At 41.6% G+C, this 15,428-nt stretch overlaps 2 protein-coding genes across 6 annotated transcripts in view; one reads left to right on the top strand and one right to left on the bottom strand.

Moving 5' to 3' along the window:
* Positions 1-15,428, top strand: part of LOC141444646 (alpha-1,6-mannosyl-glycoprotein 2-beta-N-acetylglucosaminyltransferase-like) — an 85,225-nt gene that overhangs the window by 32,279 nt on the left and 37,518 nt on the right. The window lies entirely within an intron of this gene.
* LOC141444420 (uncharacterized) lies at positions 321-10,704 on the bottom strand. The gene is made up of 10 exons (XM_074109970.1): positions 10,584-10,704; positions 9,190-9,285; positions 8,031-8,110; positions 6,549-6,699; positions 4,356-4,457; positions 3,466-3,617; positions 2,733-2,804; positions 2,247-2,361; positions 1,569-1,682; positions 321-446 (listed from the first exon to the last, which is right to left on the bottom strand). The coding sequence occupies exons 1-10, from the start codon at positions 10,614-10,616 to the stop codon at positions 321-323; spliced, it is 1,041 nt and encodes a 346-aa protein (XP_073966071.1). The 5' UTR covers positions 10,617-10,704.

The following is a 15,428-nucleotide window of genomic DNA, read 5'->3' on the forward strand; positions in this document are numbered from 1 at the left end:
CAAAAACATCTGAATAGCTCTAAGAACCATCTCAACCAAAAGAGCTTATTTAAGCGCGTTACATGCTGGCAACTGTTGTGGTGGGGGAAGTAATTACATACTCGTATAAGGGTGGGAAGGGAAAGTGCTCTGTTGTTAAGAGAGACGTAACACTAGGTTGGGAATCGATTCGGGATCAGCAAGTTGTTTTGTTTCACAATTCCAAGCCCTGTGACAAGACAGGCGTACGTACAAAAGGATGACTCTGAGTGACAGGGCTCCGTTTAGACTATCTAGGTACAGTTTTCTTAAATAAAACACAAAATCAAAACAGCAAGCATTTACTTTTCCGGATAGAACTTCGGTTTGGGCATCTTCCTCCTGGCCAGCAGAAGCTGCTTCCCTGCCAGACCCTCGGCCGTTACTGGCTTCGGGAACACCCGGGTTTCGCGAGGTTTCACTCTTACCTTTAAAAAAACCGTCTAAATTGGTTTACAGGTTGTAAAGATAAATGTAGGTAACAACGTATTGATATTGATATAGATAGGATATAGAAAACCAAGAGGCCATGTTGTCCAACACGATGACGTTCGCGATTGCATTCATTATCTCTTTCTACTCTCGTCTTATGCCGTGTGACAGAAAGAGGTGGTGATAACGATTGTGATTCCATGTGTGTTAAGGTGGTTTTCCACCGGCGAGGCGAGACGAGAATTGAAATTTGTATGGCAGCGCCCGCATGCATACAAATTTCAATTCTCGTCTCGCCTCGTCTCGTCTCTCTTCGCCGGTGGAAAATCACCATTAGACAATAAGGCCTCAGGAAACTCCTACCCAGTGGCGTAGATAGGGGGGAGGGGGGCGGTGGGGGTGGCCCGCCACCCCTAAGTGGGTGACACCCGACCGTGAATGTCAGTAGTGCCGCCTATAAAAATACCTAAAACTAAAATAATAATAATAGCCGTGGTGGCCTAGTAGTTTGACCTATCGCCTCTCAGCAGAGGGTCGTGGGTTCGAACCGGCTCGCACCTCTGAGGGTGCGGAATTACATTTGAAACCACGAGCTTTGCGGTGAAGGAAAACATCGTGAGGAAACCTGCACAAACCTGCGAAGCAATTCAATGGTGCGTGTGAAGTTCCCAATCGCACTGGCCCGCGTAACTATAGCCCAAGCCCTCTGTTCTGAGAGGAGGCCTGTGCCCAGCAGTGGGACGTATATATATGGAAAATAATAATAAATATCATGGGACACTTGACGCGGCAGACCGAGACGGAGGTGGCGGGACGATTTGGACGCATTCAGAAACGACGTGCAAAACTTCAAGGAAGTTAGGAAGGGAAGTTACAATTTACAGAAGTAGGTGAAATTCGTCTAGCAAGGTTTGAAGACAAATTATAATTTATAATACTTTTTTTAACTACATAGGAAAAAGACCTGAAGATTTCCAAGATATTTTACGTACACGTACACATTAAGGTTTCTAAATACCGTTCCAATAAAAAAAAAACTAAAAACTCGTATATGTTACAAATCAGCTGTCTCGTATATGACTAATCTCGTAAAGGTAGATGTTTGTCATCATTCTCACCTTCTTCTTAGCTGCCTTTTTCTCTTTGACCGGGCTGGGTGGCCTCGGCCTCTCTATCCAAATGAACTGCTGATCATCAGGAATGCATTTCTCAAATTTGAATTTTCTTGGTACCTTTATGATAAAGAATAGGTATTTATTTTAAAAACTGAAAGAAGCGGAGACGTGCAGGATCGAACAATCACTGAGGAATAAAAAAAAAACTTTATATCAATGAAATAAAAGCGATAAGTTGAGACAATCGCCGTTTTTGACGCTTTTAATGTGTGGACATAAAGTTTTTGTGATCGGCTTAAGCTAACTTCGGTTGATAGATCTGAAGAGTCAAGTTGAAATCTACGTCACACTTAACAGTTGCTATAATTTTTTCGAACGTTATCGAAATTTTATATTATACTATTTATGAAAACAGGCGTGGTTTTTTTGAGAAAGTTACTATAGGTGCAGAGAGTTAGGGCCTCTCCACTTCTATCGACGCGGAATCGGCTTAAGCCGATCAAAAAAAAACCTCTTAATACGAGCGAAAAAAATGACGATCGGCTCGGATCTCTTATCTTTTGCTCTCATTACGTGGATATAATATTGTGTGGATATATCCGTGTCGATAAATGTGGTGGACAGATCCTGAAATACCTACTCTAAAATGTCTACTGGCTCTCCAAATAGAATGATAGTCACCAAGCACTCTCGACAAATCTCCTCCTTGGGTGCCTTGTAAATTGGCACACGTTGCTTTTCTTCCCGTTTTTTGACCCTTGCGAATTTCACTTTGGGGAACTCCGGTTTGTGATACCTTAAAAATATTTTCATTATCATCCTCGTCGTGAGATGAAAGATGTCCACTGCTGGACATAGGCTTAAAAACGCCAAAATTTCTACTGATACATTATCATATCAGCCGTAAGACTTCCATTTATATAGATCTCCCCCATAGACCTCTAGTTGCTTCGGTTGGAATTGAACTCGCGGCTTTAACCAGGTTTTCCGTCCATCTTAATCCTACTGGTGGACTTCCTACGATGCGCTTGCCGCGCACTCTCCATTCGAGAACTTTTCGGCCCCAGCGGCCATCTGTTCTCCATGCTATATGGTCTGCTCATTGCCAGTTCAACGAGCTAATTCGCTTGGCTTGTATCTTGAATGTAAAGGAATAAACTATGTTACCAAACCAAGTCCCAATGATTCATGTTGGAAGGCTCAGGCATGAGAATCTTCATCCATCGCAAGACGTCACATCTGTAACATAAAACTTACAAGTGGTAGACATTATTAGGGTTCCGTACCTGAAAAAGAAGAAAACAGAACCCTCATAAGATCACCCGCATTGGTACAGCCGATTTGCTCTGAATAGCTTCAGACTAAACACATTAAAGTTGGAAATTGGCACACATATGTAAGTCAGTGATTCAAAAACGGACGTGAACTGCTATGGGTTATGATGATGATGGTTCCTGCTCCAGTTGACGTGGATACCCCCGTTGGGGCCAGTCCGTGAGGTGCAGTGAGTGAGAGGCTTGCGAGGAGGCAGGCCGATACTAAACTTGTCGAAATCAGTGGAAACAGTGCTGCCATAGGATGATGATAATGATGATACTAGAGGCCGTATTGTCTAACGCGTTGACGTTTACGATCGCATTCACCGTCTCTTTCTTTCTACCCATGTCTAATACTGTGTGATAGAAAGAAGTGGTGCGAAAGATAGTGATGCTAGGTGTGTCATCAGACAATAAGGCCTCTGGTGAAGTTGACGTGAATAACCCAACTGAGTCTAGTCCGGGACTACCAGTGCAGTGAGTGAGCTGCTTGCGATTCGAGGAGGCAGGCCGGTGCTGCGGCTAAACTTGACGGAACCACTGGCAGCAGTGAACTGCTGTAGGATGATGATGATGATAGGTACCTGCTCCAGTTGACGTGGATGCCCCAGTTGGGTCCAGTCCGGGACTTGAACCAGGTGCAGTGAGTGAGAGGCTTCCGAGGAGGCAGGCCGATGCTGCGGCTGAACTTGACGAAATCAGTGGCGAAGAGCTGACGTACTTTTGAAGTTATTTTCTGAAATATTGTTGAAGACTGATTGACTGACGATGCCCCAATTACTGGGAGTAGGAGAGTGGATTAAGGAATTACTCGTATACAGGGTGATATCGGAGACGTAATCAGAAACTACTTTTTTAGGCTCGTTAATTGATAGCTATTTGCATGCACTTCGTTCTTACACGAAACAAAAACCGTGTATTTTTAGGGTTCCGTATCTCAAAAGGAAAAAACGGACCCTTATAGGATCACTTTGTTGTCCGTCCGTCCGTCCGTCTGTCAAGGCCCTTTTTCTCAGGAACGCGTGGAGGTATCAAGCTGAAACTTATATCAAATACTCAGGTCTACTGTCCCTTGGAGCTGTGAAAAAATCAAACTTCTAAGCCAACGCAATCAAAAGATACAGCCGTTTTTGCTGCAAATTTTCGACACTCGCAAGGGAATCAAAACCTACAGTACAGGGTACTTCCCGTGAACTCAGAATCTTGAAATTTGGTACAAAGCAACGTCTTATAGCACAGATACCTAAAGGAAAAATTGCGAAAAGCATAATTTTTTAGTTACATCATATACTCGGTGCGCGAGTCCGATTCGCACTTGGCCGGTTTTTTATTAATTGCAGGTGAACACTAGTAATAATAATGTTTAATCATTCGAGGTAATGAATATTCGATGAAATGAAAAAATAGGAATCGTTGACTTTTAACTGATATTCGATTAAAAGTTTGTCGACATTTCAAGGGTAAACCAACTTACTTGTATGTGTTCAAAATTCTTGATGCCAATGGCAGGAAGGTGCGAAGGATCCTCCAGCATCAGCAGCCTCCGTCCGTTGATCTTGTTATCGATTATACTTTCCTAAAAACGTGGCTTCCATTGTGACAGAATTAATTTGATTCACGATTTATGACATTAGCCGGTCCATGGCCGGTCCCCATCTATCGACTCGAAAACTCGAAATCGGCTTAAGTCAATCAAAAAAAGCAAAAAGATGTCAATCGGCTTGGCTCAGCTGGCCGAACACATTCAAGCCGGCCGATATATTTTCCACGGGTCAATATCGGCTTGAATTATTTAAGTAATTGTTGGAATGAAAGTCAGAACGTAATGTAATTATCGTTTGTCATAACTCTCTTTTAACCCCCGACGCGAAAATAGGGGTGTTATAAGTTTGACCCTCGTAGGTTCGACCGCTGTGTGTCTGTCTTTGGCACCGTAGCTGTTAAACGGGTGGACCGATTTTAATGCGGTTTTTATTTATTTGAAATCAGGTTTCAGGTTGCAGGTGGTAACCTTGTGCAAGTCCGCCCGTTGCTACCACCATCTTGCTCGCTAATCCTGCCGTGAAACAGCAGTGCTTGGTTTGTTTCGGCGTGGAGAGTTGAATTACTGGCACTTGAGTATCCCATCTTAGGCCTTAGGTTGGCAACGCATCTGCAATACAGATGTTTTATTTGGTGATCTCTTACCATCAGGAGACCCACTTGCTCGTTTGCCATCCAGTCCAATAAAAAAAAAAAGTTTTCTAGCGTTGGTTCTTAGACATGTTTGAAGTGACAAAGTCGGGGGTTTGCAACTTTTTGTTGGTGGTTAGGTTCTCTGAATACTGAATAGTTATATAATCTAACCAACAAAAAATTGGAAAACCCCCGACTTTGTCACTTCGAAGTTCAATATCTCAAAAACGGCTGAACCGATTTTGATAAAACATGTCTAAGAACCATAGCTAAAAACCTGCTTTCAATTAAAAAAATGCATTCAAATCGGTCCACCCGTTTAAGAGCTACGGTGCCACACACAGACAGACGCACATACAGACACACAGATACACATAGCTGTCAAACTTATAACACCCCTCTTTCTGCGTCGGGGGTTAAAAACAGACTTAATCTAACCTACAGTTTTCTACAAGATGACCATTTAAAAATTGAAAAAATTACAGTTTCGGTGGGAAAAAACTATGACAAACAATAATTCGGACATACATTACAATATGACTTGCGAAAAGTACTTATGCGAACTTCGACTCGCCCCTTTTTCGCTTTTGTTTCCTTCAACATAACTTTTTTGGTGTCTGTGTGAGTGTCAGTGTCAGTAAATGTCAAGTGGGTGTGAATTTTATGATTTAAATTCGGGTTTTAACCCGTGTGGTGTCGGGTTAGAATTACACCTCTCCATTTCTTCCGTGGATGTCGTGAGAGGCGACTGAGGATGTAGGTTAAGGTATACCGTGGGCGACAGCAACCTGTCACTATTGTACCGTTTTTGTCAAACTTAAACCCTAAAATTGCTTAAAGTGGCTCTGACGCGGTAACGTTTCGTCTGCTCTGCCTACCCCATTTGGGAATACAGGCGTGATGTTTGTGTGTTCTAACCCCCGGGTGGTTAAACCCGAATTTAAATCAAAAAATTAGTAATGACTGCGCTAGTCTAAAGCATTCTGGTGTGAGTGTGAATGTCAAATGTCAAGTGTAAGTGTAAGGTGGGTGTGGGTTAGGGTGTAAAGGCGAGTTTAGACTTGCAAGAGAAATCGTGCAAGTTGCATTACATTGCGGCGCTCGTTTGACCACTACAAACTCGTTGGCTTTACGGCCTCGCGATGTAATGCAACTTGATTTTTCTTGCAAGTTTAAATTGAACATGAAACTACCGTGAGACTCACTCATATTAAATATAAATAACCCGGCGGGCTAACTCACGTCTTCGGAGCAACGCGACTCAGCGGCTGCTGCAACACGCGCACTGCGCGCCGCCGCTCTGCTCGCGCGACTACCCGACGAAACTGACACCGGCACACAACTACCCGCGTTTTCATCATCATTACAACTGTCAAATGTAGGGTACACAACACTAACAACATCGCTCTGTAAAGGTACATGTCGAGCTAAACTCGATTTAAGACGTGAGTTATCCGGGTCATTATATTTAAGTCTAAATTGGGCTTAAAACCTTGTATTCCGGCAGTCCAACGACGTCTCCGACCCACTGGGCCACCTGTGCTTCCGCCCATTTGTACGCGTCCGGGTACTTCAGGCGGTCAACCACTGCCGCCGCGTATTCGTACAGAGTCAGGGGCGATTGCAGGCACGGGTTAAGTTTCCTGTAAAGTAAATAAATGTAATAAGAGTAGTTCCAATAGAAGTTGAAATATATTTTTTTACCCCCGACGCAAAAAGAGGGTTATAAGTTTGACCGCTATGTGTGTGTGTCTGTCTGTGTCACCGTAGCTCTTAAACGGGTGAACCGATTTGAATGCGTTTTTTTTATTTGGAAGCAGGGTTTCTAGCGATGGTTCTTAGATAGGTTTTAGATCGGTTCAGCCTTTTATGAAATATTAAACTTTGAAGTGACAATGTCGGGGGTTTTCCAATTTCTAGTAGCGCCATGACTTTGGGAAAAATCCAGAACTGCGACGATCAAAGACAGCGGTGTTGGAAGGGGGAGAGGAGCTGGTTGGGTAAATTGTGACGTTTACGGCACGTCACTGCGATCCCGTACCGTCTCCGAATTTTGAGCGGCGGTATGGTCGCTCCTTTAGACTGCACGATATTGTTGGTATTAACATTACTATCCGTAAGCACATCATTGACTACGAAATGGGAAGTTCTTTCTTCTTTTTTTTTATTCGACTGGATGGAAAACGAGCAAGTGGGTCTCCTGATGGTAAGAGATCACCACCGCCCATAAACATCTGCAACACCAGGGGATTGCAGATGCGGTGCCACCTAGAGGCCTAAGATGGGATACCTCAAGTGCCAGTAATTTCACCGGCTGTCTTACTCTCCACGCTGAAACACAACAGTGCAAGCACTGCTGCTTCACGGCAGGATTAGCGAGCAAGATGGTGGTAGCAATCCGGGCGGACCTTGCACAAGGTCCTACCACGTGCTGAAGTTCTCACATTCTCCTATTAAAATATAAATTATTTGCGTCAGCGTACTACGAAACTCGAAACTCGAATTTGTCGAATTTTGCACTTATACTATCGTACGATACGAACTTCGAGGAGTTTCGTGGTTACTGGTTACTTGCGATTAGATTACTGACTTCGATTCGCTTCGATACATCGGCACACAGAACAAATGTCTATCGATACGACTCGAATCGACGCGATTCGACTGTATACAGCTGGCTATAGCCAGGGTTGCCAGGTCTTATTCGTATAATACCGAACAGTGAGCATAAAAAACAAAGCGCTTCCAACGCAATGTCTTTTTTGAATAATACCGAGGCAACATCGTTTGTCGATTGCGTAAAATCTGACAGTTGAATCGTTTATTAGGGAGAAAATTTTATCAGAAAAAAAATACCGAACCGCCCATACTTCGTTATTTTTATTACACCGAACACAGTGCTAAAATACCGAACGGTTCGGTAGAAAAGAATACCAAACACCTGGCAACACTGACTGTAGTCGGCTCCAGCACTTACTTGTTTTTGACGTATGGGTCTTCTTTGGGGAAACAGGTGCATTCAGCACAAGTTGTCTTGTCTGGTGTTATGAATATTATCTGGAAACATAAATGTGGAATTTGAATTCTTCTTCTCGTGTCGATGGCTTCTCTCGTTCAAAGTATTCGCGACCAGAAATTAGCGGTGTATATAGCCCTGTCGGTCTCGCTCAGTACAGGTGGACGGCATGCTGGGCAGGACATCAAATGCGACATGCGTTGAGAATCATGACGTTCTGACGAATCTGACGTTTATTATCTGACATGAATCATAAAAAGGAAGACGTTAGTTTTTTTTTTTTAAAAAAGAGGGGGTTATCTATTTTTTTTTTAAATGTTTGTTACCTCAGAACTTCGTCATTTATGAACCGATTAAAAAAAAATGCGTTCGTCTAGGAATGCTTTCAATTAGGTCCTATAAGCACCAAATTAGGAAATCGAGGGAACTCTTCAAATGTTGTAGGGACACCTATGGTAATTTTGATATATTTAGTAGTAACTCGTGCATTTGCTCTTGAAAATCATCAGTTGGTGAAGTGGCACTGATGATGAAGACCACAGTTGACCATCGGAGTTACTACTCAATAACAAGTATTTCACGGGTTGGATTTCAATTACTTTAACACAGTTTCTCAGCAATTTATGCTCCTCGTAATGCATATGGTGAAATGGAATGGGTGGTGAAGCACTCCTCAATAAAGAAAGTCTCTGCATCGGAAAAAGCAATCTTTTGTAAAAGGTGACGAGCAGTTGACATGAAACTATTGTATCTTAGATTATTTACACTAAAAAGGGTGAAAAAAAATTGTAAAACAAAAAAATTAACCGACTACAAAAAACCATGAAAATAATTTCTACCAGTCTGAAGTCGGTCGGTGCCTCAGCACGAGCCAGCAGGAGAGGACCTATAGTCATCTACCTCACCTACGCACTTTATATTGGGCTTCAATCACTCCTGCTGGCTCGTGCTGAGGCACCGACCGACTTCAGAATGGTAGAAAATTATTTTCATGGTGTTTTGTAGTCGGTTCAATTTTTTGTTATAAAACTTTTTCTTTTTATTATTAACGCCTTTCTCGTCGAATAAAATGTGTTTGATATAAGTAAACTTTACAGACTTTGTGAGTTACTTAACCTACCGGGCGTCCTGGTACGATGACAGAGGGTGCACGGCGTGGTATTACAATTTTTTCCGCCTTCCTCCTTCTTTTTGGCTTTACTTCAGACTTCTTTTTCTAAAAAAAATCTCCAGGGTAATAAAATATCTACTATATCCTTTTAGTTCTACTAATATTATAAATGCTAGAGAATATATTTGTGGTGGGGGGTGATGCTATAGGCGTAAACTACCACCTGCTTGCCTACCCTGAAAATGACGCACTGCTAGGATAGCCAGAGGTTAGAGAACCTGACTACGAAGCTTGAGGTCCCAGTTCGATCCCCGGCCGGGGCAGATATTTGTGTATGAATAATACGAATGTTTGTTCTCAAGTCTTGGATGTTTAATATGTATTAAGAACACTGTAATTTGTTTTTTTTTTATACTAACTCTTCAGGGCGCCCAAGATACAGGCGGCCTAGTTTGGGGCCCGCTCACACTGTATTTTATGTTACACTGTTTCTGCATCAATAAAAACTTTTCATTTCATTTTATCTATATAAGTATGTTTATCCGTTGCCTAGTATCCATAGTAGGTACAAGCTTTGCTTAGTTTGGGACTAGGTCAATTGGTGTCAAAAATGACCCATGCTTATTTATTTATTACTAGCTTTTGCCTGCGGCTTCGTCCGCGTAGAATTCGGTCACCGCGCGCTGTTCACTCAGGGACTGTGTTCCGGGATGAAAGGGCTAAGGCCATGTCACTCTCTGGCCCATAAATGAACTCTATGCCAAAAATCACGTCGATCCGTAACTCCGTTTCGACAAACACACACTTTCGCATTTATAATATACTGAGCGGCAAAAAATCTGGCCCTCAAATGTATGCAGAACCGGTAATTTTGTATTTTTTTTTTTATTTGACTGGATGGCAAACGAGCAAATGGGTCTCCTGATGGTAAGAGATCACCACCGCCCATAAACATCTGCAACACCAGGGGTATTGCAGACGCGTTGCCAACCTAGAGGCCTAAGATGGGATACCTCACGTGCCAGTAATTTCACCGGCTGTCTTACTCTCCACGCCGAAACACAACAGTGCAAGCACTGCTGCTTCACGGCAGGATTAGCGAGCAAGATGGTGGTAGCAATCCGGGCGGACCTTGCACAAGGTCCTACCACCTGCAAAAGTATTGTATGAGGGGTGGGCCAAATTTTTTCCCGCTGAGTATATAAGTTATGGATGGATTATTATTTATAACTATGGTTTGCGTATACGAAGCTAGGTGTTAAGTCTAGTTAAAGAAAGAGCACGTTTCAACGTTTGAGAATTTCATGGGAATTTAATGATCCCCGGAAATTCAATTTAACTGGTTCCTAATCGTTAGTGCGAGCGAAGCCTGGAGTAATAACTAGTATTTGAATGTAGCCAACCGCCACGGGATGCTCGTCTTCGTCTTCTTGCATTATGTTAATAAAAACTTATATAAAATCAACTAAAATACATCTAAACGCTTCGTATTGTTTTACTTTTACCAGGATTTTGACGTGTGACAGTGAGTTTTTTTTTCTTTTAATGTCAATTTTGATTGTGACTTTTTGTCAATGCCTTTGACCACTTTTTTTTAATAATTTATTGGAATCAGGCGTTACCTTGTGGAGGTCTATTTTAATCAACTAAAAACTATTACTTTGCTCACCCGCGACCTAACGTATGATAGCTATATTTATGCAGCAAATGTGCAGTCATACAGCTCCTCCGCCTCAACTCTTTAAGACACGCCCCATAGTGACACGTGACACGGCTCATTTGCCTGAATTAAATAAAAAAAAAACAAGAAAAACGTCATGAATCATGAAGTTTAAGGCTACGTAGGTACCTACGCACTATGCGACTAAACGCGCGGTTTAAACGCACCGTCTCTTTCTCAAGCGATACTCTGAAGAGGGACCGCGCGATAAAACGGCGCGGTTAGCCGCATAGTGCGTAACTGCGTACTTAGCCTAACGTTTTGCGAACGACGAAAAAATTTGGCCAGTGTGATAATTTTTTTAATGTTTTTTTTTTCAGGTACACACGCGCCTGACCTATCTGCGACACCTAATAGTGTCTCTGGCGCAGGCGCGGGACATAGAAAGGACACTGCTCGTGTTCTCGCATGATTACTATGATGAAGAGATCAATAATCTTGTGAAGACAATTGACTTTACTAAGGTCCGTAATTTTTTATCAAAATAAGTCGCGATTGTTCAATCATTAATCAATCAGTCAATAATTTAAATAATCATGATAGATTAATCATGATCAGCGCCGGCGGTGTGCCGTGAAAATTTGATAAACGAAAAGTGTGCCGTTAAAACTAAAAGGTTGAACTACTGGGTTGCCAGGTATAAACTTAAACTGTTATGTCGATGCCAGTTACTTTCACTTGATTAGATAAAAGAACAAATTGTATATCAACGTAAGCGTTGTTTTATTGTGAACACGTTGATATAGGGTTGTCTGCATTTGATTAAATATATTAAATAATATATATTCTGTCCAGGTTTTTTTAGCAAAACCAGTTCTAGTATATTTTCTAATATACTAAATTTATTATAAAATACATTTCATTCTATTATCAGACCGGTGCAGATCTTTTCTAGTTCGGATCTTCTACTATCTGGAAACACTGCTGATGGGGTGAATTATTGTATTGTATCAGTGGAAACCTGTGTGCAGCAGTAGGTCGTATAATAACCCGGACAGTCAAGAGACATGTTTAAAATTCTTATGCCAGTAAAGTAGCTTTTATTTTGTTAGAGCCAAATGTTTTTTGTTGCAGGTAATGCAAATCTTCTATCCCTACTCTATCCAGACGCACCCAAATGAGTTTCCCGGCGTAGATCCCAAAGATTGCCCTCGGGACGCAAAATTCGAACAGTACGTATCACTGGCTTTCTCACCGTTGTTGAAATGCTAATGGGTAAATAAAATACACTTTCGGTGTGATCAAAATCCAAATAAAATCGAAAATCGATGTGACCAATTTCTTTATACACCCGCTCTATTGTGTTGTCTTTTTTTCGGTTGAGTTGAGTTCTAAATGGCCATAGACACTAGGTTCTTAATTTATTGAATCAGGCCATAGACATTAGGTTCATAATTTATTGAATCAGGCGTTACTTTGTGGAGGTCCATATCAATGAACTAAAACAATAACTTAAATCTTAAAACTAACTTGACTTAACTTGAGTCTAACATCTGGTCTGGTAGCATTGTGTACGATTGTGTTGCTCTGAAGTTGAGCTCTGGTTGAGTTCGAAACGCGTCAGTGTAATGTGGTGGTGATTATAGATGGGTTTGTGTTTGGGAGCAACTGTCTGCATGAACACGCATATCTTGCATTAATATAGCTATCATAAGGTCGCCGGTGAGCAAATTTATTGTTTTAGCTCATTGACTAGATTCTAACTTTTATTTACTTGATTTTAATTTTAAAATTGTATATGAGGTGCTCTATAGGAGATGGCGGCGTGCAGTCGGGAAAATTTGACGTAGACGAGCGGAGCAGAGAGGAGACGTGAAGGTCATATTACATCTCGCCTCCGAGATGTGGATTTCAAGTGGATTTCAACTAATATGATTGGTCGATCCTGCACATCTCCTCTCCGCTCCGCTCGTCTCCGCCTCAGTGGAGCCGCAGCTTAACCGGCTATGTTTTACGAATCACGTGCGTTTTTGTACATACATACACGTGCGTGAATTTATGAGTTTATATATGGTAAAACGCGGGTTAAAGTAATAAAAATCGGTTTCACTGTGGTTTAAATTAATTTACTGTTGAATCAATAATGTGATTACAAACTTACAGCATCAAATCGAATATGGCATGTTGTTAAATTGCAGAGCTATAAAACTGAAATGCAACAACGCGTTGCACCCGGACTCGCACGGGCACTACAGAGAGGCGAAGTACACGCAAACCAAGCATCATTGGTGGTGGAAAGCGAATAGGATATTCAACCAGCTCCAGTGTACCACTACGCATACAGGTATTCAATAATTTGATTATTTCTCGAACTGCAAAATAATTTATTTATTAGGGTTCCGTAGCAAAAATAGCAAAAACGGAACGCTTATGATTTCGTCCATCCGTATGTCACAGGCATTGTACTGAAAAACTACATGATGTATAAGTATATTGATGAAATTTGGATTTTAAGGGGCTGTTTCACCATCCATTGATTAGCGTTAACCGACGGTTAAATAAGATGCCGCCTCCGTCTATTCGAACAAAACAAATAGAGACGGCATCACACCTAACCGCCAGTTAACACTAATCAATGGATGGTGAAACAGCCCCTAAGTGTTTGGGTGTTAAATGACTAAAATAAATGTTTTTAGGGGAAAGGGGGGGGGGTGCACTCGAAAAAAAAATTACTGACTGTGTACTATCATCCAACCTATAAATACGTATCCCATGAAAATGGGTCAAACTTGACTTGCCAGATTTCAACTAAACAAACATACAACCGTGGTGGCCGAGTGGTTTGACCTATGGCCTCTCAAGCAGAGGATCGTGCGTTCAAACCCCGGCTCGCACCACTGAGTTTTTCGAAATTCATGTGCGGAATCACATTTGAAATTTACCACGAGCTTTGCGGTGAAGGAAAACGTGAGGAAACCTGCACAAGCCTGCGAAGCAATTCAATGGTGTGTGTGAAGTTCCCAATCCGCACTGGGCCCGCGTGGGAACTACTGCCCAAGCCCTCTCATTCTGAGGGGAGGCCTGTGCCCTGCAGTGGGACGTATATAGGCTGGGACGATGATGATGATGAAACATACATTGAAAGTTAAATAAATACTTGTAACAATCAACCTCATGTCATCTCACTAATATTATAAATGCGAAAGTTTGTAATAGTTATTTATGTGGCTGGTGCATAATGAGAGGCATTAAAGTACGAGTGTGGTTTTATGAAACGAGCCTTAGGCGAGTTTCATAATAAGATCACACGAGTGTTTTAACGCCTAATTATGTATAGCCGCATACAATACTTTATCTACATGCATATCATAAGTTTTCTATAATATGTTCAGATATGGCCTGTATTTTGACTTTGACTTTGACTTTGACTTTGACTTGACTTTGACTTTGAATAATAATTATTATCTACATGCATGTCATAAGTTATCTACAATATGTAGGTACAGATATGCATTGTTAAAAAAAGTATTACCGATACTTTAACGTAAACATTAAGATGCACTGTACTTTAATGTGAACATTAAGATGCACCCGCAGATAACAGGTTTCTTAATAAAGGCCATTTGATAGTCGTTTCTGAACATATAATAGTTATGATATGCATGTAGATAAAGCTGTTTATTTGTTTGTTACTTCATCACGTCGAAACCGCTGAACTGATTTAGATGAAATCCAGTATACGGATAGTTTGCCTTACATATGCTAGTTTTTATTCCGGAAAATTGCATAGTACCCGCGGGATAGTGAAAACTGAATTCCACGCGGGCGGAGTCACGGGTAGCGGGTAGTGAGCTATAAATAATTAGCTTTGAAAGATTTCAAAGATTGTTATTGAACATAATACAGTTACGTCTATGCAACAATGTGTGATAATGCAGCTCCTCCACCTCCGCACTGTAACACTGAAATGTGTCAGTGTTTGGTGGTGGTGATAGTTGGGTTTGTGTCTTCTTACAGCGTTGAGGCGGAGGAGCTGCATGAACACACATTTGTTGCATAGACGTAGCTATCGTAAGGTCGCGGGTGAGCAAAGTAATTATTTATAGCAAGGCTCGGATACTGGTTAAATTTCTAAACCGTTATCATGTACTTGGCGCAAAACCTTTTCATTTTGGTTTCGATCGCGAAACCGTTATTTTTAAACCGGTATTTAAGGGCACATTTCCATAAGTTCTTGTCATATAAACCGGTTTAGAACAATAAAAACCGGTTTATTCCGGCGCAGGATAAACGGCGCCGCCCGCCGCCGGCCGGCCAGCTGTCACTCGTCGAATAAACCGGTTTATTTAGGTTATAGTTAAGTTCTTAAAAACGGTCGCGTTCTTATGAAAGTTCGGAGTTAAACCGAAATAAACCGGTATTTACCGCTATTTTATAAACCGGTTCCGAGCCTTGATTCTCATTGATATGAAATGAACCTCTGCGTGTGTATTTGTTGTATAAGTTTTTCTGACATAACGTTTCATTTACGAACATAAAGCGGCAATTACACTAAATCGTTCACCTAATGCGGTCGCCGAATTTGTTT

This window comes from Choristoneura fumiferana, chromosome 30 (genome assembly GCF_025370935.1).
Source record: "Choristoneura fumiferana chromosome 30, NRCan_CFum_1, whole genome shotgun sequence".
NCBI lineage: Eukaryota > Metazoa > Arthropoda > Insecta > Lepidoptera > Tortricidae > Choristoneura > Choristoneura fumiferana.

What these genes read in the sequence shown, in the direction of transcription:
- LOC141444420 (XM_074109970.1), bottom strand. Translation starts at nt 10,616, where the DNA reads ATGCAAGAAGACGAAGACGAGCATCCCGTGGCG. An exon ending in GACCCATACGTCAAAAACAA is followed by an intron (nt 6,700 to 8,030) that starts GTAAGTGCTGGA and finishes TTTACTTTACAG; the next exon opens with GAAACTTAACCCGTGCCTGC. An exon ending in AGAATTTTGAACACATACAA is followed by an intron (nt 3,618 to 4,355) that starts GTAAGTTGGTTT and finishes ACAATATTTCAG; the next exon opens with AAAATAACTTCAAAAGTACG.